At 39.8% G+C, this 26,629-nt stretch overlaps 2 protein-coding genes across 23 annotated transcripts in view; both read right to left on the bottom strand.

Annotated features, from left to right (window-relative positions):
• Positions 1-914: 914 nt before the first annotated feature.
• On the bottom strand, positions 915-17,785 carry zmp:0000000760 (collagen alpha-1(IX) chain). Its single transcript, XM_005915515.3, has 27 exons — positions 17,664-17,785; positions 17,102-17,213; positions 15,919-16,042; positions 14,426-14,819; positions 14,248-14,325; positions 14,058-14,153; positions 13,923-13,976; positions 10,476-10,529; positions 10,320-10,373; positions 10,194-10,247; positions 10,011-10,064; positions 9,870-9,923; positions 9,738-9,791; positions 9,282-9,335; positions 9,137-9,181; positions 9,006-9,059; positions 8,858-8,911; positions 8,713-8,766; positions 8,500-8,571; positions 8,379-8,414; positions 7,427-7,471; positions 7,315-7,347; positions 5,050-5,196; positions 4,392-4,568; positions 3,580-3,670; positions 2,380-2,457; positions 915-2,118 (listed from the first exon to the last, which is right to left on the bottom strand). Exons 2-27 carry the CDS (start codon positions 17,178-17,180, stop codon positions 1,916-1,918), a joined length of 2,292 nt encoding a protein of 763 aa, XP_005915577.2. The 5' UTR covers positions 17,181-17,213; positions 17,664-17,785; the 3' UTR covers positions 915-1,915.
• Positions 17,786-18,509: 724 nt separating this feature from the next.
• dst (dystonin) overlaps positions 18,510-26,629 on the bottom strand; it is a 102,076-nt gene continuing 93,956 nt past the window's right edge. For 14 of the 22 annotated variants that reach the window (XM_042215614.1, XM_042215600.1, XM_042215642.1 and 11 more), the window contains 7 exons: positions 25,702-25,818; positions 23,707-23,824; positions 22,965-23,078; positions 20,758-20,948; positions 20,399-20,509; positions 19,722-19,848; positions 18,510-19,603 (listed from right to left, as the gene is read on the bottom strand). In XM_042215614.1, coding sequence (XP_042071548.1) covers positions 19,347-19,603; positions 19,722-19,848; positions 20,399-20,509; positions 20,758-20,948; positions 22,965-23,078; positions 23,707-23,824; positions 25,702-25,818 — 1,035 coding nt within the window. In that variant the 3' untranslated portion in view covers positions 18,510-19,346. The remainder of the gene's footprint in view (positions 19,604-19,721; positions 19,849-20,398; positions 20,510-20,757; positions 20,949-22,964; positions 23,079-23,706; positions 23,825-25,701; positions 25,819-26,629) is intronic. The other 8 variants (XM_042215636.1, XM_042215658.1, XM_042215604.1 and 5 more) reach the window with 7 other exon arrangements.

The following is a 26,629-nucleotide window of genomic DNA, read 5'->3' as shown; positions in this document are numbered from 1 at the left end:
CATTAATGAAAGGTTTGCTTGTCTTTATTATCACTTTGCTGATTCTCACCTCTACAAAAAACATGACTATAAATTTGGCTTCTTACTCGTATCGACCAACATTTACAGCGTCTGGCAGCTGTTGCTAAATTTTAAGTAACTGTGTGAGGACAACATAAAACAGCTCTATGAGAATCTCTGATTTGGTGCCATCACTTTGAAGCTCAACTATACTGAGTCATTTTTAGTCAACTCATACGCATTAAGCCATATTTATCATGATCACTTGTCTGGTTCGCCACAGAGATAAATAGCAAGCATGTCCTGAAGCAAGTGGTTGAGCACAGAGCGAAAACTTGGAGGATAATCATGGATTAGTAATAGTTTCCATGACAGAGATTGCTATAGCATTCTTCGATGGTGCAAAACAAAGCAGCATGGCACACATGATGCTGCAGTCGCGGAGAGTCTGGAGGATGACCATCTACTTTTGATGGGCTTTGCAGAGGAGACAAACATAAGACACTGAGAGGAGCCACACACAGCGTTCCACGTGTGTTTCTTCTTTCTTCATCAGATTTGGACAGTGGAAAGAAATCTTTTTTCTCAACTCATTGACTCTTTTGTGGGCTGCAGGATTAATGGGACCTTTCCAGCATGAATGGATCACAAAGCAGGGAAATGCCCCGCGTAGGGCGTTGGCCAAATACAGATAGATAGACTCAGCACCTCTTACCCGCGAGCAATTTAGAGCCTTTCCACTTAAGCAGCACCTTTTTCAGCTGGAAAGTCCACAAAAGGCTGAGACTGAGCCAACTCTGCTGCACTGCTGTGAAGCAAAAGCTTTGTAACAGTAGTTAAAGAGCTACTCTGTAGGAAACACTGCAGCTTGTGTCATTGTTGTAGGATTTTGAAACGTTTTGCTCGTTGAATGCAAGGACTCACAGATGTGTAAAATTCAAAAGGCTGAAAAGTACACCAACACCCAATTTTATTAAAATGCATCATGGTGACTGTGATGGCTGTTGGCAAATGTTATAAGAAAATTCAGTAAGTGCATCTTTGTGTGGGATTTTTCTGCTTCGAGGAGTTTCTGGAAACACCCATCCAGAGTTAAAAATACATTTTTAATTGGGGTTTCATTTTTCCATGTCTAATACAAAATGAACAATCACAGATTTCTTATTTCAAATAAGACTACAGAGTCTTCGTACTTACTTGCTGTAGTGATGGTTGCTGTAAATCAGTTTACAGGGTTTGGAGATAGGAAAATCTGTGAATGCAGTGCAAAACCCCTCAACAAAGGTAATAATTATTCACAAGAAATCAAAAACCCAAACTTGATATTACGTTCCAAGTTGGCACCCTATTCAAACACTGCATGTTGCTCACCGAGTCCAAACACCAAGAATGTTTCTCTTTGCTTTTGGAACACTTTAAGCATTTAGTAACATCGTCTGACCCAGACAATTAAAGCAATGATAATAATAATAATAATATTAAAATACAGATAAATCTCTTCCAGACTTTTGGAAAGATTCAATTCCGATATTACTGAAGGGGAATGTAGTGTTGTGGAATTTGTGCGGCACACTAACGTCACACTAGCATCCAGTGCCAGTTTACAAAAATACATGCACAGTGTAGCAATTGATTAAGAATTAATTAGCAATTATTAGCAACCATCAAACATTACATGGTTGTTGCACACACAATAACATGCTCTCTTACCAAAAATGGATTTTTATTATAAAGATGTGTAATTTTGTTTTTTACAAATATATTTTTTGCACCACTTTTGTTCTCACACGATCAGTTCACGTTTGATTTGCATATTTACATTAAATTTAAATGTATCGTATCAGATTCTAACAAAAAACCCATCATGCATGTTTTATTCCTTTAAGGTCAGTATTGAACATCTATATTTCTTCATCTATGGCTGATTCCTCAACCTTCGCTCTGCTGGCTGCGGTGTCCCACCAGTGGAGTTCAGCTGAGCACACCCAGAGGTGACGCACACACCTGGAGGTCCTCTAAGACCCTGATGGCCCCTGAGCCCAGGCCGGCCCGTATGCCCCCTTTGACCCTGCCTTCCAGGCTGGCCATTGAAGGCTCTGCCAGGACGTCCACGCTGACCTGCGACGGAGTCAAAAATATTGTTTAGTCTTCAGTTCGTGCAGTCTGCTCAGTGAGCTGAGTAATGCTTCTTGTGCAGATTCCAAGACCAGCGTACTTCCAGAGAAAAATCATTTCATTCTGTCCAAGAAGTACTCATGTTACTGTACACCAGCCCCTTTTCCCTGGAATTTAAAACTAAGAATAAGCTGAACATGCTTAGCAAAGATGTCGACATCAGTTGATGCCTTAATTTCAGTTAAAAAGAAAAGTAAAAAGTACCCTTTGGTCCGGGGTCTCCAGTATTACCAGGCAGGCCGTAACCCTTGGCTCCTTTATCACCTTGCTCTCCTCTGTCACCTGCAATCAAAACACACACGCAGATGCATGAGTTCAAGAAAGATCTATATGTTTGGGCTGCTGGACTACTCTTTACATCATTTCCACTTCGCCATGCTCTCAAACTTAAGTAGTCATCACTCTGGTCCACTCATTTTCTTGACTGCCTCATATGAACCAATCAGCCTCTTTCCCTTTAATTCTCAGTACTTTTCTGTCACTCTGTCTTTTAGCCTCACTTCTGTGTGTGACCCAGCTTCTTCCCATCTCCACCTCATCTTGGCCAGACAGAGATCCTCATCCAAGTCTACACATGCTTCATCTTTGCCACCATCAGCATCTAGACGCCGCTATGTAGCTTAACTGGAGTGTAATTGCCAGAGTTCTGACTTTACTACTCAAACTCTATATTTCAGGAAATCATGTTCAGTTCCTTTCTGAACTCTACTAATGACCAAGCTGTTGATGTTGATTAAACACCATACGTGTTACTGAGATCACTGGTAAATTAATGTTTAAAACACCTTATAAATATTCTTCAGTTTCATTGGCCTGGCAGGGGTATGACCGTGACATCACACTCAGGCCTCAAACCATAAATAAGAAAATGTACACGTTCATGACCAGGAGCTGAGCAACCAAACTGTGCACACGGCTAAAACTTGATGTTGATTATCTATATCAGATATTATGACATCATCATGTTGCTCAAAAATATGATCACACAGAGCACACCTGGACCCTGAGCCCTTGAAGGGTGCAGGTAGATGCTGGGCTGGTGGAAGGCTTAAAAGACTCAAGAGATTTTGTTTTCAGTAGTGTCCATTTGGGACATGATTCTACGACAGTGCAAAATCTGTGATGCAGCGCAGCTCAATTTGCTGCCCTGAAGAACTTGAAAAAGAGTCAGACACCATGTATTTTGAGTAAGCGTTCCATTCATAATGTACTGATGTATTTCTGGGGGGTTTTGTCCTGATGGTAAGAGGCCAAAAAATAAAATGATGTCTGTTTAAGTATAGGATATCATAGCCTTCTTTCCAGCACGTATTCTACCTAAAATAAACCTTGATTAGTTATTATTTTTTCATGTATATTTCATGTATATTCATAAATACAGTCTCCCTTGTTTGTTATCCATACCTGCTTCTCCTTTTCGGCCTGCTTCTCCAGCTTCTCCGTAGAATCCCGGTGGGCCCACTTCTCCTTCCGTGCCATGATTACCAGGATCCCCCTGACAACATCATCAACAGGAAAACACATTGTTAATCTTTTGAGTGTTTTCAGCTTGAACCTGGCCACCACTTAAGTCCTGTTTCACCTCTAACCAGCTCTGAACAAAAAGTCTGAAAAGATTTATTTGGCTGATAACTCAATACTCTGATGGGAAAACACTGCATTTTATTGGTGCATCACTTGTTTTAGCACCAAACGCCACAACATCAGGCTTACCATCCAAAATCTAATATAGAGGAATATTTTTATATAGTCATGGTTTCAAGAACATTTATCAGCCAGAGAGTTATTGTGATTAGGAGTTGTGGGACATGAATTGATTCTACACTGTAAAATAATGTGGAAAAGCCTTTCTAATCCAAGGACAGCCTTGATACTTTCCAAAAACCATGCAAAACAGACCAAGTGTCTAGTCTGTGACTCCTTATTTGTCCTCATGGAGACGTGGAAAATTGTAATGTTTTCATTCCAAGCTTTTCTGCCAAATACTTCAGCTCTCTTAGTCCAGTCCAGACCTTCGCAATGTGTTTGCATTTTACTCAGCCAGGCAGACAATAATGAACAATGTATGGAGAATGTACTTGGATTCTGACAGTGTGTTTAAGCTAAAGGTCTGCACAGAACATGTGCAAAATTTTTTTCTTTTTTTTTATAGTAAATGTTCCTAGAGTGTAGACTGATATGTCTTGAACAGTGAACACCCAAAGTGTAAAACTCACAGGTGGTCCGGGGGGTCCTTTCTGTCCAGGGGGACCAGGGGCACCCGTGGGAACATCCCCGTACAGAGGACAGACAGCAGCACATGTCCTCTTCACTGAGTTGGCAAACATGGACATCTGCTCCAGGACCACTTTCTTACAAACCTCAATCACGTGTTGAGCAGGGAGGGTCGGACCCTGTGTAAGAAATCATTACCACATCCATCACTGGAAGGATTCCAACCACGGGACATGTAAAATGGATTATTACAGGACGGGGCACGCTGAAGCAACGGCTGCCTCTCTGAGGGAAATGCAGCGAACAAAGCCAACAATATTTCCCGAGGCTCATTATGGATTTATAGCCACACTAAACGAAACTCTTGCTGTGACTCACTACTAACTGCAGGCTAATGAGACACTGTTTAAATGTGTTCTTGACACCAAAGCTGTTACCAAACACTGTGTGTGCCAGTCAGTGTAACTACTAGAGCAAATGATTACTCTGCTCTTTCTGTGCCATTTTTCACAGAACGATGACGTGCCAATTATAGTAGAGACTGCTTTTCATGTCAGTTACAGAGCTAAATACAAACAGTACTACTCTATACTGTAAGCATTTAAATGTTATTTGTATCAGCCAAAAAAAAAAAAAGCCGGAGGCTTGTATTTTACTTACTGGAGGACCCGGCGGCCCCTGAAAACCATCTGGTCCAAGTTCACCTCGAACACCCTTGACTCCGACAGGACCTGAACGTCCAGGTGGGCCTGCAGGCCCGCGCTTCCCTTGTCCTCCCCGAGGACCCTGCTTACCCCTGTCTCCAACCTACACAGGATGTTAACAACATCAGCAGGACACGATTAAGGATGGAGCAAGCGTATACGTCAGGATACAACATGTAATCACTTCTGCATGGATGCAAGCTTTATGGAAAGCATTAACTGCTTAAAATCTGAATGATATGAATGGTTATAGGTTTAGGGACAAATGTTATACTGAATACAGGAAATAAAGAAAGTGTAAACAGACATTTAAAGAGTAAAATCTTTCAACCTCCCAAAACCTGCCCTGGAAGTATAATGTATAAATATATTTTTAAAAAAACATGATATTTTTATGGACGTTTGAAAATAGAAATTAAATCTTGGAGAGAGCTTTGAGAAATGTGCAGAATTCATTTTAGTGCATTTGTGCTTCTGTTCTTATCACATTGACAGATGTTCTAAATATGTTTGGAATGTTATTTAATGGATTCGTATCATGTGACGATCGGATTTTCTAATCGCCGTAGCTGCAGAAATATTATAGTGTTAGGAAACTCCACACCTGCACAACTCCTCTCTTCAGTGACTCAACTAATCACAACTAGCCTGATATATTAAATCGGAGAACTGGGTTGATTGCAAATGACAGCTTATAGTGACAGAAAAAAGGTTCGTGATCCCTCTGGAATTCCCAGGAATTCTGAATTGATTATTCCTAAAATGTGCTCTAATCACAGTTATAGCTGCAATCTAAACTAATAACACAGAAACATTTGTACTTTTCATGCCTTTATTCAACGCATTGAGTAATCACTCAGCGCATTCTCCTTTACTGGCCAGGAAGTGTCTCCTTTCAGCAGACACTTCCTGCAGCTGCTTATGAGTCTTGAACAACAATAAAGAGGAAATTTGGACCATTGCTCCTACAATAAGTCTTTCAAAACATTTCTTGGATTGTTCTTGATGGAACGGACCTCATCAAGTCAAGCCAAAGCTCAACTGAGTCAAGATCAGCAATCGAAATCAGAAAAGGGATTTTTTGTTTCCCTTCCCCTTTTCCATAATTCTTGTGCTGTCTTACTCGTGTGCTTTGGGGTATTGTCCTAAGCTTATGTGATGCTGCCCTCACATTCACCTGTACAATTTATCTCAATGGCTGCACGTCTTTCAGAGGTAAGGCAGCAAAACAATTCCAAATCATGATAGTCCCTGCACCATCTGTGGTTGGGATGAAGTTTGGGTGTTGCTGAGCAGTTCCATTATTTCCACTTAAGTCTCATCTGTGACAGAACAGAGTCTCAGATGTGTTGTGGAACATCTCCGTGGACATTTGTAAACTGAGGACATGTTGCAAAGTGCAATTCCAGTAACATCATTCTTATTTTTAAGTCTTCTCAAGTGGCATTTAAACACTGTAGCAAGTTTTATTAAAGTGTTTTTTTGTTACCACCGAGCTCTTTGCAGGTTGTGCTCTTGATGTGATCATTGGAGAAGACTTTTGCTTAAGAAAAGTAGCAACAGTGTTCAATTTTATCCATTTTTTTTCTTACTTTGGCTTGAACACCTTGAAAAGTGTACTAGAAAGCAAGATTAATGACTTAGCAAAGTAGGTCGAGCCTAGAGTTGGGAGTTTTCAGTGTCACAGAGGTGACCTGACCTGGCTAGATCATTATGGCAACTTATGTTGAACACATAACTTGGTCTTTAGTAGATCATGTTCAGAATTGTGTTCAATGAATACAATTAATTTCACTTCAATTTTGTGACAAACTAAAGCTATTTCCATATCTCCTTTATTAGACTATGGGAACTCAACAAACTGAGAAACCTTTAATTTTCGATTGTAGACAATGCACTTTAAAATTTCAGAATTCTTAGAAACAAGCAGCAGCACAGTGAGCACACTAAGGGGTAATATGGATGCATAAACTCGTAAGAAGTGCAAAACTTATGTTGTAATTCTCTCTCACTTAGATGACACTGAGTCTGGAACTTCAAGTAATTACACAGAGTGCAAAACGTTTTTCCTGTAACTGCAATTGAACTCTTTAAATCAGTTTGTTCTTGAAATGAATGTTGTACACCAAGACTTTTAATCATTAGTCGGTGTTATAATTATTATGCTCCAATTTATCGTTAAGAAAAAAACACACATACAGTCTCATGTATGAAATCTCACCTGTCCTGCTGGGCCCTTAACTCCTTGTTCTCCCTTTAAAAAAATTAATTTGATGTTAAGATAGAAAAAATGAATATGTTGAGCAACAGGGAAAAGATAAGTAAGGCAGTACCTGTACACCTTTAACTCCTTTAATACCCTGGATTCCCGTGTCACCCTGTACAAGGCAAAAGAAAAATAACATTTTCATGATTTTTTGCAATTATTTTGGTTCATTATATTGATCACATTCACACTGAGCAGTCCCACACATACTTTAGCAGGTTAGTCCCATACACTAAAGTCCAACACTGTTAGCTACTCTACTCTATCATTTTTTGCCAGTGTTCATCCCACATCCACTGTGGGCTGACAGCTGAGATGATCCAGTTATAGAGCTATGAAATATTTCAATAAGCATATCTCCTGCATGCATTCTAATACCATATGTCCATCCATGCTGACCTTTACCAACCCATATGCGAAAGTCATGTTTGCAAATTGAAAACACTTCTGAACATGCTTTATTTTAAATTACTTTTCATTTATTGATGTATTTGTTACATAAATTATTTGTTTTTCTTCTTCATGTGAAGTAAAACAGTGGTTTCTGCATGAATATCTGCCCTTTTCATTGGTGTGGGATGTACTGTAAACACTGAGAGCAGGTCCTGTGGGGGAGTTTAGCACTTTTAGTGACCTCCTGTCTATATGGAGAGACAAAAATACACTGAGCCAACATGCCCTGAGCAGCAGCCTCTGATTTGACATATTAAACTGTTTCCTCGAACTCTACCAACTTATGTTACATTAGTGGGCAGCGAAATTAGGGATGGTTTATACAACATTATAAAAAAGTGCTGTCTAGTATCTAATTGGACCTACCATTGTTACCTAAATACAAGGTTGCTTTCCAAACCAGGAAAATGTCTTGGTTTGGACAGAGAATCCATCTGTAAATCTTAAATTCTATGTGGCTCAATGACCCAGCAAATGATTCCCAAATAGCCGCTATAATTGAACCATTAACAGTAATTTTGCCCCCATTTTATTTTTCAAATGGGTAATGGATAGGGATGTATTACCTTGGGCCCTTGTTTTCCAGGCATGCCCACATGTCCCTGTAAAAAGATGACATGGTTTAATAGCTCGAAGAAAATGAACTAGTGTTTGGAAGAGTTAAGAAAAGTCATCTGGAGCACTTACAGTGGGTCCAGGTGGGCCAATAAATCCAGGTCTTCCTGGCTTTCCTGCAGAACCCTTGTAACCTCTGGGGCCCTAGAGGATATAACATTTATTAACCAACCTAAGCTGCAGCTTTATTCTTTGTCATTTCCCTTTAGGATGGCAAACTACTTTACAAACAAAATGGATTATGTGCTGTCTTTGGTGAATGAAATGCCTGAAAATGTGACTTACAGTTTGCCCTCTGGGACCCATTTCTCCTGGTGGCCCCAGGGTGCCTTTCTCCCCCTGTAAAAGGAACAAATGGCCAGATATTAATCTGCCAAAAAAAACTACATTTTACACTTATTTACAAAACTTAACAATATCAGTGAGTTACCTTTGCTCCACTTTGTCCAAGTTTTCCGCTGAGGCCCTGTGGTCCTTGATAAGCCTGTAGAGAACAGATGACATTTACAGTATAATGATAAATGGGCACTGCTTCCAAAATTCTACATAAACATGTCATTATAAGAAGAATATAATACCTCTATTCCTGGATCACCATCTCTGCCAGGTAAGCCCGGATCTCCAATAATGCCCTAAGGAGACATATTATTTTTGCAAGTGCAAGTGAGTCCTCGGGTGTGATGCGCTGAGTGTGTTGGCAGTGAATTACCTTTGGTCCTACGGTGCCAGCTCTGCCCACAGGTCCTTGAATTCCCTAGATTTCAAGACAAAAACACTCATAAGAATTCAAAATTATGCTGTTATAAATGTAATCAAGCAAAATAATATATCCCCACGGTTGATCTGTGACTTACAGGTCCCCCTTTCAGTCCAGGAGTTCCCCTTTCTCCAGGATCTCCCACAATGCCCTGTAAATTCATCATACAAAGTGACATAAGTTAAAATGTTGCTTTATCTGCAATACATTTGTTTCAGTAGTAAATTAATAGGACGTGCCCTCATATAGTTCATGCAGTGTAGGTATCATGTAGGTTATCGCTGCAGTTCAAGCCCTTCTTCCAGTGACTCACCAGCTTACGTTAATATAGTTCAGGCCCTCAGATCTCAGCCAAAATCCAGCCACATGAACTAATGTTGTTTATGGAGACGGCACATAAGCCAAAAACATAGCTCTATTCCAGTGTTTTACAACATTAAAAATGATTTACGCGCCCTTCATGCTCACATAAGGGGATTTTGAAGGAAGCGCACAAAGACTGTAGAGTGTTTTTTTTATGGATCATGGAAAAGGGAATCCCACAACCACCCACCTGCTTTCCTCTAAGCCCAGGTCGCCCTGTTGCACCAGAAGCCCCTTTTTCACCCTAAAAATAAAAACATAACAGTTTCAGATTATATAATATGAGGGAAAAATTAAGTAATCTGTCAGGAAACTTGAATACCTTAACTCCTTGAAACTCAGGAATCCCTTCATATCCTCTGATGCCTTTAACACCCTTCAAGGAGGTCAAAATGTTAGCTATACAGTAATTATATAATGATTTGCTTAAGGACTTACCACTGGGCCTGAAAGGTTAACTTACAGCTTCTCCCGATTTTCCAGTCTCTCCAATGTCTCCAGGTGGTCCTTGAATTCCCTGTAATTACAGTCAAATGTCAACATTAATTTCTTTGAGTCATCTATAAAGTTATATAGCTACAACAACAAACTTATAACTTCATTAAGTGGCTTGCCAATTAAAGCAAGAACTCAAAAGGGTTATTACCGTAAAGCCCGTTGCCCCTTTTAATCCTTTCAGCCCTTTGGGACCTCTGTCTCCCTGTTAACACAGCATCCCATTAATATTCATCATCATTTGTAAAATTCTGAGGTAAAGAAAATGATAAATTACCACTTGGCCCCAGGGTCCTCTCATTCCTTTCTCGCCTTTGATTCCTTCTTCACCCTGAGGATACATACATGCATACATGAGGCTTCATTAATGAATCTTGAGAACGAGCCAAAGTGAAGTGCAGCCCTGATGGGATCGTTTAAAGACAAATCTCACCTTTGGGCCTGGTTCGCCAATGTTGCCATAATCTCCGGTGTTCCCCCTTATGCCCTGCAAAATAAAGTTTGACTTAATCAAAAGCAAGACTTCTTGCACAACAGCTATTAGTCGGTGAAAGGCCCGGGGAGCAGCGTAAAATTTAATTAACGGTGACTGTTCTCACTGATTACAAGTTAATAAGATTTTTGTCGTTAAACTTTGGATACATCAGACTAAGAGTCTCTTACACTTCAGACTTTCACCCCTAATAAACGCAAGGAGGAAAGGTGGAGTGCTAGAGAGATGAGTGACAGGGTGATTTGGGGCAGAAGGACAGCAGCAAGAGAGACAGAAAAAGGGAAGATCTTCAAGCTGGTGTCATATATGGTTTGGAGTGAGAGTTCAGATTGAGCAGTTTGGAGACAAAGTTAGAGAGACGAGGCGGAGATGGTTTTGATATGTGCAGAGGAGGGAGAGTGGATATACAAAGGATGTTGAAGATGGAGCTGCCAGGCAGGAGGAGAAAAAGACGACCACAGAGAAGAATCATGAATGTAGTGAAGGGGACCATGCAGAGTGTTGGTGTGACAGATGAGTCAGGGAAAGGGTGAGATTCAGGCAGATGATCCACTGTGGCAACACCTAAATGGAGTAGCCAAAATGATCATTTGGCCACTGCTAGAATAGAGAAAGAAACATCCATCCATTCACTTCCGCTTATCCTTTTCAGGGTTGTGGGGGGGACTAGAGCCAATCCACGATGTCTTAGGGTGAGAGGCAGGGTACCTCCTGGACAGGTCACCTGTCTGTCACAGGGCTAACACAAAGATGGAGACAACTATTCACACTCGCATTCACACCTATGGGCAATTTAGAGTTTCCAGTTAACCTATCCCCACTAACTGCATGTCTTTGGACTGTGGGAGGAAGCAGGAGTGCCGGGAGAGAACCCACGCAAATACGGGGAGAACATGCAAACTCCACACAGAAAGAAAAGGAACTCAGGACCTTCTTGCTGTGTGGCAACAGTGCTAGCCACCATGCCACTGGGCAGCAGAACACATTTTAAATAAAAATACAATTCTTTGCTTCCCTTTCCCACCAAGAGTCAAAACCATAAATCGAACACATATTGCTTAGCTAATGGAATAAATTAGCTAAAGTAGCAAAACCCTTATCATTATGTCAAAACATAAGATTAAAAACACTGCAAAGTCTACCATATAAAACAGTTGTTTGTTTTTGCATTATTTTTGCTTATTTTCCATTATGCAACATTATTGGCCTTTGTATTAACCTTAGCTTTAGAGCTGATATTTAGACGCACAGCTGGTGAAAATAGCTTTCAGTAGAGAGTGGGACAAATGCTTTGTACAGTGTCACAGCAAATTATTTAGACAAACATAAAAGCAGCACACAGTAAATAATGTTCTTTTTGTTTGTGTTTTAGAGAAAAAGCTGGCTATCTAGTTGTTAACCGTGTCTCTATATTCATCTGGTATTGATCTTTTGATTTAATTCCAAGCAGAAAGAAAAAATGAGACAGTATATTTCCTAAAATGTCACATTATTGCTCTAAAAATTAGTCCCCAGCCAGAATAGAGTGAGTTTAGTTTAGCCCACTTTGACCTGGTGGGAGAGGTGGGAAAAACTTGGTTAGTCTCTTTTAAGATCAGTCATTTGGTGCTCATGTGTAATAGATAGGTGTAGTATCTATTTTATCATTGATTGATTTCTTTTTTTTAATCTTTTGATCTTAGACTAGACCATCTAATGCTAAGCTAACATTTTCAAGGCTAGAACTTCCAAGTATTAAGCTTACCATTTGGAACAAGTTTATTTATTTTTCTTACTGTCAAACTAGTCTGAGAATACAAATAAGTTTAAATACTGTAAATGTCAGCGCTCTCATATTAGTCACTTCAATGAAAAATATACACTAGCACTATTTAGGAAAGCTTGGTATAACATGGATCACTGTTGTTTGCACAGATGCTGAGTTCCTTAGTAGTAGAAGGAAAAGTGTTTCCCAATTGGCTGCATTTCACTAAGTCAGCAAACACATTAAGCAAGGCCAGGATGCCTTTGTCGTGACAGTTTATTTGTCTATCTCACTTAAAGCTGTCTTTACGCAGACTCAGCTGGATGGAGTTGAACCTCTAAACAGTGAGCCGAGAGGCATGACCTTGAACTTTATGACATATCAGAGGCAGTGAGGCTGAGAGGAGCAAAGGACCACCCACCACCTGAGATGGCCAGTTCATATCCTCTGTGCCAGGAAATGCCCTCGTCAGATGCCAGCAGGGAAGGAGATAATCAAGCTGGGGTTGTGTACTTCACAAGCCAGCAGGAGATCAAAACTCTAACCACTTACACAAGACAGATGTTTATTCCCAGAGGCGCTACAGCCGCAATTTGGGACATGAATAATGTAGCATGTACACTTCTGGAAATGTGCTCTAAGTGTATGTGAGTCGACAGGCCTACATGTGCTTACTCAGGCAGCATGGGAGATTTCTTTGAGAGCAAAGGGCATGTTAAAAAGCCAAACTGACGCACAAGTATAAAAAAAATGCTCCTTCTTTAAACACATGTTCAGAGACTTTCTGATCCGTGCCAATAACAGTGACTGCTAAGCATCAAAGAGATTAACAAGTCATAAATTTAAAGTGGAAATAATCACGTCTGCAGCTCTCTGAAGGATAGAAAAGTGAGAGTATTTATTCATTCACTGATGCATGTATAACTGGCTCCGTTAGCCTAATGCTTTAATCTTTCGAATTTTCTGACACCTTTTCTCTTTTTCCCAAATCAGTCCTCCTCTTGTAAAAGAATTTGCCTTTTAGAGAAACAATACATTTGACAATTTTTACACTAGAGTTAAGCAGTCTAATGCCACTCATTACCAAGCACTTGGAGGGCATGGTTATTGCTCAACTGCCTTGTTTTCCTGTGTGTGGGATTCATTACGTTTGGAGCGGTTTCTTCCAAATGGGAAAGCAAAACCATTACAAATCCTGTGATCGTTTGCCAGTTTGAGTTTAATCCTGTATTCTAAAACAACAGCGCCTAAATTTTAAGATGCAAATGCATCTTTCAGAGCTACAACAACAGCTTATTGTCGCATCCATGTTGGATCATGTTTATCTAGGATTCTTCAACATGAGTTTTCGAACTGTGAATGGAGCCCCCGTGTTTACTATCGCTAAGCGCTTCTGCTTCCAGATCTGTTTCCATCCTGTCGTCTCTCAGTTGTGCCTCTGTTGCCATTTTCCACAGCTTTGCTGCTGTCTCACGAATGAAAGTTTTACAGTCTCCCTCACCCACAAGCCAGCTTAACTCTTTATTGAGCGGCAAGAGGAAGAAGATTCTGCTCATGCTGAGAATACGTGATGTATTGTATACTGCAGTATGCATTCATCCAGTGAGGTTTGACGCTTTCATGGAATATTGTATATTTTTTACCCAGTTCCCTGGTTTCCCTGGGTCTCCATCCTCTCCCGGAAGGCCTCTATGACCCTGCAGAAGAATAAAAAATATGGCATGACAGATTCAACTTGTCTGTCAACTTGAGCCAGTTGCATGCAGAATGACATTCACCTTTGGTCCTGGAGCGCCCTGGATGCCAGGCTGCCCATGCATACATTTGCAAGAGGGTCTTCCCCCTGTGAGGCCGATCACTGCATATCCTCCACACTGCAATGGACATATAGGTAACCATGTGACTCCACACATACTCCACACCTATCACTAAAAACAGAGATGCAGTAATGTTAGATGGATGACTCACCACGCTCGAGAGCTCACAGCAACCTTCTGAATAGGCCTTTTCTGGGTCACATGACACTTCCATCTGCTGTAAATCCACCTTGAAAGAAACGGAAGATAATATGAGAAAATAAAGCTATATAAAAAAAATCAAAACAAAGACTAGTTAAGATAATTGCAAATGCAAAGTGTCAACATACAGACACAGAGCGATCTCCTGCAGCACGCTTTACAATGGAGGTATATCCTTGGTGGATGATTGGCCTTGGCTCATCAATGGACTCCACTCTGATCTCTTCACAGTCTATCAGCAGTTTCACCTGGCTGCCCTTCACACTCAGTCCTACCTTGTGCCACTCTCCATCAAAGACCTTCTCCACACCATGGAAGGTCCTCAGCATCTGGCTCCCATGGGGGCTTGTGAAGAAGAAGTCTAAGGAACGTGTATCACCCTGGAACCGAAGGCCAACCTGCTCTTGTCCCTCAGGGTCACTGATCTGCCACAGGTTCCAGGACTCCTTGGCAGTGTCTTTGGTCACCCTAAATGTTGCAATGACCGAGTAGTCGGAGGGAAGTCCATCTGGGTACACGTCGCTGTGGCACAAGAATCAGGTTTAGAGGGCTGGGTGACTAAACACAGGGTACTTTATTTCAAAAATCAGCAAAAAAATTCTGGGAATTTAATAGTTTTATTTTATATGAAGAAGTAAAAACTGAGACACTTGAACTATGGTGGTGGTGGAGTTTTATATATCACTAGTGCCAAAGTTAGCTTGGTAGCTAATCTACAGCTGTAGTCTGCACAAAACTAAAAAGGAAAAAAAATGTTAAAATGCATTTTCTACATAATAAAGTGTCAATCGATGTTGCTAAGCTTTTAAAACAGATGTTTTAAACGGTGAACTTGCACAAAGGCAGGACCTCCCTCTCTGAGCAAAACGAAGCCATCATTAGCACCTGTGATTTTCCTACTGTGACAAGTCAAATTCTCTGATGTGAAAAAGCTCTACTGTGGGAACTTGACCTGCAGTGACACCTGTACCAGAATTCTACACCACAGTTGTTTGTTCATACTGCAGACACAACACAGTTGTCAGTGTTAAGTTGTTCAACAAAGAGAAATTTAACACCAGTCTTGAAAGATTAAAGGACTCAGCTCCGTTTGCACTCCTGACCAGATAAAGTGTGATCAGAGGTGTCCTCTGCTGCACCTGTGACCACACCTGATATTCAGTGTGCACTCCTACACACACCTTGGTTACACCACTTGAGATCCGTATCAAGTAATATATTATATGAAAGGGAATGGAGAGAGCTGTACAACAAACTTTTTTATTTTGTCAGCATGATGCCCTAAGATCTCACAATGACGCCTTATGGTTTGGCAAAATCGCACACAGATAACTATATCTTTATATTCTCAAGTTTTCACAGCTTATAGAAGCTAAAGATTTCAGGCAATTCTGCCCCAGTCATATGAATAAAGATAATTAAAAGTCAGCATGTAATGCCTCAAGGTCATAGGCCAAAGGTCAGACATCAGCCAATAAGAGGAGGCTGACATCCTCATATTATAATAAAACAACATAAAACATCAAAGTTTTAGTGTAGACCTTCGGGGGAAGTTCTCAGAGTGCTCTTAAGCTAGTTTTTAATTATTTCTAAGCTCTAGTGAGGTTTAGCAGATCTGTACCTCATGGACTTCTGTAGATGGATGGAGGGGTTGATACGGTAGGCCACTGCCTCAGGTTGAGAGCCGTCCACCCTCCTCACTCCTCTTGAGTCAGGCACATGAAACTCCTCCAGTAAGTCAAAACCTCGCAGCACAAACACTCAGGTTAGTTTGCTTTATAACTGGTTGAGCATCAAAGGTGTTGGACTATTTCTGAATCTTACGTCACTGCTGATATCACCGACTTTTATTAGATAGATGCATTACTCAGTGTTGTTATTAATGCCATCTAATCAGTGAGGTAATCCATTAAACCCATTAGCACAACAAGGCTGCTTATTTTCCTTCATGGGTGAATTTAACCACTAAATTTTAAACACTGGATGCTTTGTACTGCACTCTGAATGAGATCAGCATTGCTGCAGAATTTCCTGTAAATGTTCAGATTAAAGCTGGGGAATGTTTATGATTACAGACACTGTGACCTAAATATACACCTGCTAAGAAATATTAGCCTTAGATTTTTTTGGAAAACACTGTTGCCAGGTTATTTTTATGTGAATTGGCTTGTTTGTGACTTTAATCTGTGGATACTGAACAGGACACCATAGCTAAGAAAATGTTAAAAAAAAAAAATGTTTCAGGCTGCACACTCTTTGGCTCCAACTAGTAATCTAATCCTCAAAACATTTGTTCCTGATTTCTCTCATCTTTTCTTCTTTTTTTTTTGCTGCTCTGTTTTCTATCAAAAGAAATAAAAACACAACGATAACTGTTTTTTAGTGACAGCGTAACTCTGCTGCAGGAGTTCAAAGTTTAATGTGCAAATCTTAACCCTAGATTGACCTCTGCACACCTTTTACTGTGCATATTGGCATGGAGCAGCTGTTGGACCAGGCACTGGGCTGACAAACAGTGACATCTGCTGGTCAGAGTACAGTAGTGGGCTACCGTTTAGAAAAAAAGAAAAAGAAAAAACAACTAATTCTTAATATGATATTTAGGATTATAACTGGCGTTTACTTTTTTTTTACCACAAAGGGCTGATCTGAGATTAGATGGCATCATGTATAACAAGAGCTGCACCCACACAATCAACCAACACCTGTCTACATTTGGTTATGATGCATAAAAACTTGTTATTTTTATACATTCGAAAATAGGCAGTAATATGAGGTTACGCATTTAAAAAATGCAAACTTACTTGGCAACTTTTGACACTGGGCCGGTCGCAAAAGAGAAAAGAGAGCCACAAACACCAGCATATTTTTCTGAGCTGGCATTTTCAGTTTTTTGATGTCTGGGATTATAAGTGCCTGTAATACAGCAATTAAGCAAACCAATAATTTTAAGAGATCAGGTCGCACACTATGTTAATATAGGCTTTGTGAAACCCTCCGATGTCGTCCAAAAGTACTCCCTACCCATGCACAAAGGTTAAAGATATCAAAAGAATAGAAGGAAACTAAGAGTAATAATAATACCAATAAGAAAGCATTTTTCTGACTATGTCTTATTGCAAGATTATCTTCAGTATGAGCTGTAGTTACAGCTTTGCCTACGCAAATGATTTGCAGTCTAGGCACCTAGAACATTACCTATACTATGATTACAAAACTAGGTAACATGTGTAACTGATCCAATTAAAATGTCCTCAGCTCAACAACCTGATATCATTTATTGCTTTTAAAACTTTCCTGCTACCTCCTTAAGTTGTATTAAATGTAAAAGTTAAGAAAACTGTATGGAATATTAGAATTACTTACATATTCCTGTGAAGCTTCTGGGAGTTCCCGTTGATGGATCTTTCCCAGTTTCTGGTGTGTGGATTTAAACCGTTCTAAAGTGCCATCACAGGGCCGGTGTTTGAGCTGAGCAGGAGGATCATTCAATCACAGGATCCCTGAGAACCCCTGAGCTCCACTCCACCTTTGGTCCCCAGAGGATCCTTCTCTTCTCATACGTCAGCCAGACCTAAGACGACTAAACAGCCCTGCGTCACCACATTGAAGAGGTGCAGGCATACTTCATGCAAGTTAAAACTACTGAAATGATGCTTCAGTGTTGGAAACTAATCCTGTCCTTGAACTTTGATCAAAATTTTGATCAGTTATGCTAAAAAATAGTTGAATTTAGTGATTTGCCTGCGGAAAATCAGTTTCTCTGAGAGAAAGATGCAGTATGTCACAGCTAAACACAAGACGCTCTGCAAACATTCCATGTAGAAAAGATCACACCTTCAATCTAACCCGCCACTGCACCTAAACACTGCTGAATTATGCTGCATACAATAAATACCTGCAACACATGAAAAAAAACCCCAAAAAAACAAAACATAAACTGTTCTGTTTTTGCTTAATAAAACAAGTTCCCATTTCCCAAGTTCTCCAGCTTATGTAAAAAAAAATTGACAGACAAACAGAGATGACGAGAAATATCCATCCAGTCTCTTTCACTTATCCAAATCAAGGTTGCGGGGAGGCCGGAGCCTATTCAGGGAAATCTTTCAGACAGCTATTGAGAGATTGGCTGGTGGTGTGACCAACATCAGAGCTACAGGGCCATTGTGAAGTTGCCCATGCAGCTAAAAATAACAGAGGAGACAGAGGCGATTCTGTGGTGCACACCAGTCTCTGGTGGCTTTCTGCAAGCAGGTTTATTACAAAGTAATGTTACAGTAACAATTTCAGCTCTACCGAAATTAACCATACATTGACATGGATGCACAGAGAATGTCTACATGAAGTGGTACCTCTTCGAGGTCAGAGTACTCATTTGCTGTGAGGTGGTTAAACAAAAGACGGGCTGCTGACAAACGGGTACATAAAAGCATCATGGTTACGAGGTTTTTGCTACTTGTCTTAAATAGTTGTTTTCGAAGGCTTCTGCAGTGCTTAGTGGGGTTTATTGTAATATATTGCATTGCCCTTTAAATGCATGTTGGCAGTATAACATAGCACTTAAATAGATAATCGCAGTGTGTCAAACGGTACCATAATGCACCATCTACTCCAAACAAAAGCATACATAAATAATAGTACATTCAGTAACTCTTAGAGCACTATCCTGCATCTTTGCCCTTCATTAGTGTAGAAATGTTAGTTCAGCTTGATCATTCCCAGATTTTCTAGTGTTCATCAATCCTCTTCAGGATTTGCATAAATAAAAATAAAGTACAATAAAAACAATTTGGCATATTTTCACAAAAAATAAAATACATTAAAAACAAATACACAAGGCCATTGACTTTCCATTCTCACAAAATATTAAACCATATTGCCTCTTAACAGAATATTTTACATCTTTGCAAGAATTTAAATAACACGTGACACATTTGCAGTCTTTTTTACTTTTTTTTTTCTTTAAGTTACACATCTCCAGTGTCCATTATGTGTTTAGGGTGCAAATTGCTCCTGGGTTTGTTGTTTGTTTGTTTTCAAGGCCACTGTCTATCGCTTCAATCCCTTGGCCAGTTTGCTTGTAGGGGTCATTCTTCTTTGAGGTGTGGGGATCTTAGAGGGTTTCCCTCCGTGTTGACGGGACGTGGAGCGCGGTGTCGCTCTGGCAGAGTCGCCGACCGTCTCGGAAACATCTGAGCACACGGATTGGATGTCTGAGATGTCAAAGTCGGAGGCGTCACTTCCTCTGCGACTGCTTCCTCTGCTTCCGGCTTTACTTCCTGGTCGGCTGGAATTTTTTCTCGACTCTAGAGAGATAAAATCGGGAAACACTTTAAGAAACACTGAAAAAGGAATTCAAATTTAGATGTGAATGCGATGGATAGATGTGGAGAAAAAGTTGCAAAGATGATGCTTTCTACTCACCACCTATTGTCTGCGTTCGAGCTTTTAGTACAGCAGCACTGATCAAGCTCCCTTCTTCACCTGACTGAAATCCTTTGCCAGACAGGTACCCAGGCAAACGCAATTTACTGCCTTGAACCGCATTACTCTGCGAAAGAAACAAACTTTTATTAAAATGTAATCAGATGCAATTATTAGTAAAAAAAAAAATAGGAGACCAAATTTTTAAAAATAAAAGTCTTGAGTATGTATATGTAATAAAAATTAGTCCTAATTCTTATTTTTTTTAAAAAAGAATCATTTTAGTAAAATCATAATTTTTCCCATAACTGAGGTGTATCTGTCAGATGCAGTTAGTATGAATTCATGTACAGCAGAGCAATACGTCATTAGACATTAATGACATGCAGAGGCGACATATGAAGTTGTACATGATGTAGTGGTATAAAAAATAAAGGTTAGGAAAGAAAAGAGCTAGTGATTGAGCCAATTATTCAAGAAAAATAAAGGTTACAAACCCAAATAAAATCTAATAAGCTCATTTTGCATCTTCAAATCCAATGAAGTCAGAAATAAATCTACACAAAGGCACTTTTTGCTTCTTCTTCTTTTCTTTTTTTTTTAAAGATTTTTCAATAGATTTCAGTTGGGTCATATATCTGAAGTGTTTCACATCATGTGCTGCATTATGACTATACCTCTGAGGATGAACCTTGGCTCCCAAAGGAGTCTGATGATTTAAGAGGAGTGGAGGGTTTGCTGTTTGTAAGCCATGGCTTATCATAATTGCGGGTTATGTGTTGGGGATTCTGGGGAACAACGGCAAATCAAAAGACAGAGAAATGGATTCACAAACTCAAAAACTATCAGGAACACTAGATGGAAGAAACACAGAAATCAAACAACAAAATGACCAAATTCTGCAAGGGTAATTAAAAAAAACAAAAACAAATTAAAAAGCAGATAAATGAGAGGAAAATCATGATGGTGGTGGAGAGGTTGGGGGTGAGACAGAATGAGGCAGCAGCCAGCTCTAATGGCAGATGTAGCCTCTCACCTTGGGTGTGCTGGTCGCTGCTGGGTTGATGGGGACGGGGAGGCTCTGACTGGAGGTGGATCTGTTGGGAGAAGCTCCTCGAGATGAAGGCCGAGACCTCCGGCCTCTGTAGCGGAAGCTTGCCATCACTTGAGTGGTTCCCTCTGGGAGGATGAACTTCTCTCGCAGCTCCACATTGGTCCTGCCTTTAGCTAAGAAAGACACTCAAAATGAGCCATGATGCACAAATACACCTGTCACTGTTATTTTTGTGTTAATGGTGATTAAGATGATGGTGAGTTAACAACCCATCCCCTCATTTCTTTATATTGTGCCAGAAAAATGGGAAAGAGATGCCGAGATTTATTAAAACATGCAGACTGAGAGTAAATGGGAAAACAGTATATGAGGCGAAGTCTGAACAATTCTAATGAGCTTTTCTTCTTCAGCACAGTTTGAACTCTCTTATGAAAGGCTTCTTATAGTTTCTGATACTTAGCAGTCTTCAGGAATAGCTCTCCAATCTTACTGAAGGATATTCAAATTTCTTTTTTAGATGTTGGCTGCATTTTGTTGCACACGGCTTTAATAATGTTGAGCTTCAGGCTCAAGGGAGCCCAATCCATGACAGACAGTGTTTCACTGTGAGCTCAGGATCACTGTCATCCTGTTAAATGACGCTGTTGTCAGTCAGATCCTCTCCAGATGGTATTGTATGTGGATCCAAATCTAATGGTAGTTTTTTCTGTTCATGATTCCAACAATTTTGACAAGATCCCCGACACCACTGACTGAATGAAGCTCCAAACCACGACAGAACCCCACTGAGATTTACAGATTGCTGCAGACACTTACTGCTGTGTCTGTCCTGACTTCTTCAGTACATATTGATCACTATTTGAACCAAAAATTTCAAATTTGAATTCATCACTCCTTAAGACATGTTGCCACTTATTTTCAGTACAGTTCTTGCCTCATTTGGTGCGCATCAGCCTCTTCTCTGTTTCTTATTCTTAAAAATTGCATCCTGACAGCCACATGAGTTTTTGCAACAGGCTCTTAGTAACCAAGTACCTAAATATACCATTTAAAACTGGCTCTTTGCTAGATTGTCTATTGTGTGTAGATAACACTGCGTAAAGTGCCTTGATTTATGTTTTAATGATTCACAGGACGGTGTTATTCATCTTAACAAACAAAAAGCATTCCTCTGATGCTGGTCAGAATAAAAATGAGTGAAAAAGCAGCCAATGTCCAAAGAAACATTTTGAAAGACCTCCAGAAACCCAGAAGAACTATTGCTCAAGACCACTTTCAAAAATTTACCAAACATTCTGGATCCTTCGATGCAAAATATAAAGAAATGAGGGGTGGCTCCAGACTTGTGCATGTCTTGTCGTGCACAACACTGCATGCTAAGCTGTATTCCCGGCTGTGTAGAAATCTGTTGCTTCTAACGGTAATATAATGAATTGAAAATTTACCAATGTATTTTTCTTATAATCATCACTGAACTACACAGCAATTTCCAGGCGACCCCAAAGAACAGACCAATGAAATGTTATCATGATGTGACTCAACAACAAAACAGCTCATGCAGTTTCATATCTCATCCATACTGTTGAACAGACGTCCAGTTCCTGTTGCAACGGTAGTGGAATAAGTGACAGCGAGAAAACTAAAATAAATCAAAGTGAGTCTAAACACTCTCAAAAACCAAAGAAGAAGAATTATAGGAAACTAAACTACAGCGTATAAACTAAACAGTACGGTTACATTGAAAACAAACAGACCTGCATGCAGTTTTAAACACTAAGCTACCCTGTCAAACAAAGTAAATGGTGTAAGAAATACTGCTTCGGTTTTGTGGCGTGTGTTTCATAGAGGCAATGTAACCATTTTCCCCTATGAAGGAGCCTATACTACCAGGCAATACAGTCAGATAAGCACAGCTCGAACCCTGGACTATAAAAAGAAGCTTGACTCAGAGCTCCCTATGACATGCGGCGCGAGTAAAATGAGCCAGTTTCATTGTGCTGAAGTGCTCGAAGGTGATGTGATTCCCACAAACAACTGCATGCATGAAAACCAGCCGCAGCTGAACGACAACTGACTGCAGGTGGAGCCGGTTTCCGAGGATAACATTCTTTCACACTGAGCGCTCACACGCAGCTACAGTACGGCACACACCAGGACCAACACAAGCTCGGATGTGCAGACACACATACCACTGGTGGGTTCATGGAGCAAGGTGAGAAAGTTTGAGATTTGCCAACCTATAGGAGACTGAGTAATTGAAGAGTTTGATTCCGAGCGCAACATTTTGCTCCCGTGGTGATGCACTAGAAGAAATGTTCATGTTGAGCAGGAGGCGGGTTTAGTGGGAAAAACAGAAATTGATCATTAATACAGATGCTAGCAGAAACATGTCGGAGTACCAAAGCTAAATGTGGGTCGCATTATGGTATATATAAGTATATATGTAGGCAGCACTGTTAATAAAAATATGCTTACATATGAAATATATTTTTGACAGATGATTTAACTGTGTTATCTCATTCAAGCGTTCAGTGTTGAGATAGCGGGAACAAAAGAAAATAAACTCATTTTAACCCTCAGAAAATTGCAGTATATTATGTAAAGATATAATATAATATATTGCATGAATTATCGATATATATGTGATATATCGTCTATTTTTAAGCTCCAAGTTGCCATTTCAAACAGGCCTATATAAATAGACATTGGACAGTAGTTACATTTCATGTTTCAATAACTGAGCTAACATCACTGAAAACACAGTAATCTTAATCAAGATCATCATCATCCTCCATGTGTGGGTAGTAAAAAACAGTGATATACAATCAAATTCTTTCATCGCACGCGAACAAAGAAAGTGAAAGTCAGTACAACAGCTGACCTTTAAACAAAATTGGATCGTGACTCCTCAAAGTTAACCTTTGAACTCACCTCGACAGGGGTCATTCTTCACCAGAAACTCGTCCAGTGCCATCCAGCCTCCTCCCACCCGCACCATCACAGTGCTGCGCAAAATTCTCACAAGGCGAAGCTGCTGAGAGTCTCCAAACTGCGATGGGGGAAGGAAAATAGAGAGAGGAATGTGTGAAAAACCTGACCTTCCTGTGAGCACATCCACACTGCAGACCAGAAGCTGTGCAACACTGGAAACCAGAGTGGAATGAAGAGTTACATTTATTCCAGCTAATTATTTTAATTGTGGGGGAGCAGATGGCTTTCATCCAGATTATTTCACTGAGCTTCAAAAACGACCCGTCGGAAAAGATTCACATCTGCTTCTGGTTTCTCTTATATGTTGTACAGGTTTAAACACACACACACGTAGACATACAATCATAAACACAAACAGATTTTGACACAAAAACATGAATTTTATCTTTTCATTCTCAGACACAACAGAACACAAATTACACAAAGGTCAATCCAACTTTTTTTGTTTTCTACAAGCGTGTGCTATTGCTTTACTAGTTCTAGTTACTAGTTCTAGTTACTCATTGAGTTCATGCTACAGTGAACTGACTACTTCATAGTCATTGATTCATTTACTATACACTACAACTTGAAGTAGAGCCTGACTGATTTTGTTAGTTGATATTCATTTACTTCAGATATCCCATACAGGATATTGGTATCTGTGTAAATAAGACAATAAAATAATTACACAACATAACGTTCAAAAAGAGCTTTTTGTGACATTATCATGAATTTTGTGAAGCCCAAATGATTTTTACTGATACCCGTACCAATGATATTCCAATGGCCAATATATTTTTCTCTGTCATGCACAAAAAACCTCACATTGGTTATGTGAAGTTATTTATTTACATGCCCACCTCTGCTCGGAATGTTTTCAGAGCGCCCTCTGGTGGACACACATCAACACTCATAACATGGTTGAATGGTTATTTCTCCCGTCTCTTTTTTACTTTTTAATTTTCATTTATCAATCCCAATAAATGCTGATGCTGACAGATTAGCAAATAACGTTTTTTCCTTTAATCATATAATTTCATTTGTATTTTTAATTAGAGCTATCAGAATCAGCCTCAAAGCCATATCATCAGTCAGGCTCTACATTCATACCTGCTGCTGTTGAGGGTTAACTTAATATGAGATGTTGTAAAGCAGTAAATACATCAAATTTCACAGCTTTACAAACTTAACCAGCCTATTTTTTCCTCTCTTTTTTCAGTGATCACTGTGTAATTGTTGTTTCTGGTTGTAATGTCTATGTGTCTGGCTTTATCTCAGCAATGTAAGACTCCACTTTTACTGCAGAAGGAGCCTGTGAAGAAAAAAAACACCATAACTGAAGGCACATGATTACACCACCAGGGGGCCCCAGTGTGTAATAATTTGACTTCATGTCACCTACCACACATAGCAGACATAGGAACAGTGAGCATGTTATGGGGAGAATGATTCAAGCTTTATGAGGGCATACCACACATGTCAGCCAGTTGGATGAAACCATGAGCATCAGGCACAAAAACGGAGTTTGCAATTACAGCGTGCATGCTTTCTGTCAAAATCAACATCACATTCTGATCAAACGCACAAACATCAATCTCCTACAATCCAGCACTTTGTTGCACTTTCTACAGCTACAAATACTCAGGATGCATTGACACTGATGCAGATCCAATGCAGCTAGCTCCAAATGGCACACATGAGGAATGGTTCAAATCACTTCTGTCTAAATCCACCACCACAGTGTGACACGCAGACATGACCAAACACTGATGACGGTCCACTAACTTCCTATTATCATATGGTATCTCTTTAACTGATAACAAAAATCCTGCACTTGTATGATTATCATAATGATTTAATGCCACTGGTGAGTCTAGTGATCAAATACATTAAAGGTGATGATGATCTGGAGTAAAAGGAGGCACAAGAAACAGCTTAAGAATAACCATTTACCAGAATACAGCTTTCCAAAACTGCAACGTGTAGGTGGGGGGTAAGATTTTGATTTTCCCTGTTTGCTATTGTCTCATCGCCGATTAAGGAGTCATGTAAGCAGTGAACCAGACCAAACTGTCAAAAGAATTATTTTTAATTTATTGTTGTGTGATAACAATAATACAAACTAGTTCATAAAGCATCACTAACGCCCCTATCCCCTCTCACTGACCCCTCAGTAATGACCTTTTTCCGACATGCAGGTTGCCAGCACATATTAACAAAGTAAGAGAAATGAAAAGCAACGTGTTCATTGAAATCATCAAAGTTGCCCAAATAATGTAATAAATAGTGTCAGCCAGTGCTGAGGTAAATCATTCCCATGACACTGAAGCACCAAAGGCAAGCACACAGAAAGCATTATTGTATGCCCAGCAGATGAATTTATGCCCATGAACCAGTAAAATATGGGCTGAAATGGTACTGGCACGCCAATATTGCATTTTCTGAAACTCAAAAGCAGATATACAGATATATATATATATAGAAACATTAATTGCACTAATTATAACGCAAATAAGTCTTATTTCCCCCCAAAAAACATAACCTATGTGAAAAGAACAAATTTAGATTGGACATAAACGTCGACTGCCATAAAACTTGAAAGCATGCTTCTTTCATTTACTCATTTTAAATCAGATTTAGAGTTATGTGTGAAGCTACCATAAATTCTCAGACCAAACACACATCTCAGGCCAGTGTTACATAAAGTTAGATTAAATCAGCAGGCCATAGACTTTTTTTATTTCTACTTCTGAGTTCCAGAACATCTGAGAACATCAGCCAGGAATCTGGGCAGAAAGTGTTAATTGGACAGCAAACGTGGTAAACGAAAAAAGGACGCAAGGCTCGATAAGGCACAGAAGAGAAGGAGGGAAAGAAAAGA

Source organism: Haplochromis burtoni, unplaced genomic scaffold (genome assembly GCF_018398535.1).
Source record: "Haplochromis burtoni strain Fernald_Lab_line unplaced genomic scaffold, NCSU_Asbu1 Contig_12, whole genome shotgun sequence".
Lineage (NCBI taxonomy): Eukaryota > Metazoa > Chordata > Actinopteri > Cichliformes > Cichlidae > Haplochromis > Haplochromis burtoni.
This window is presented reverse-complemented; position numbering and strand designations above follow the sequence as displayed.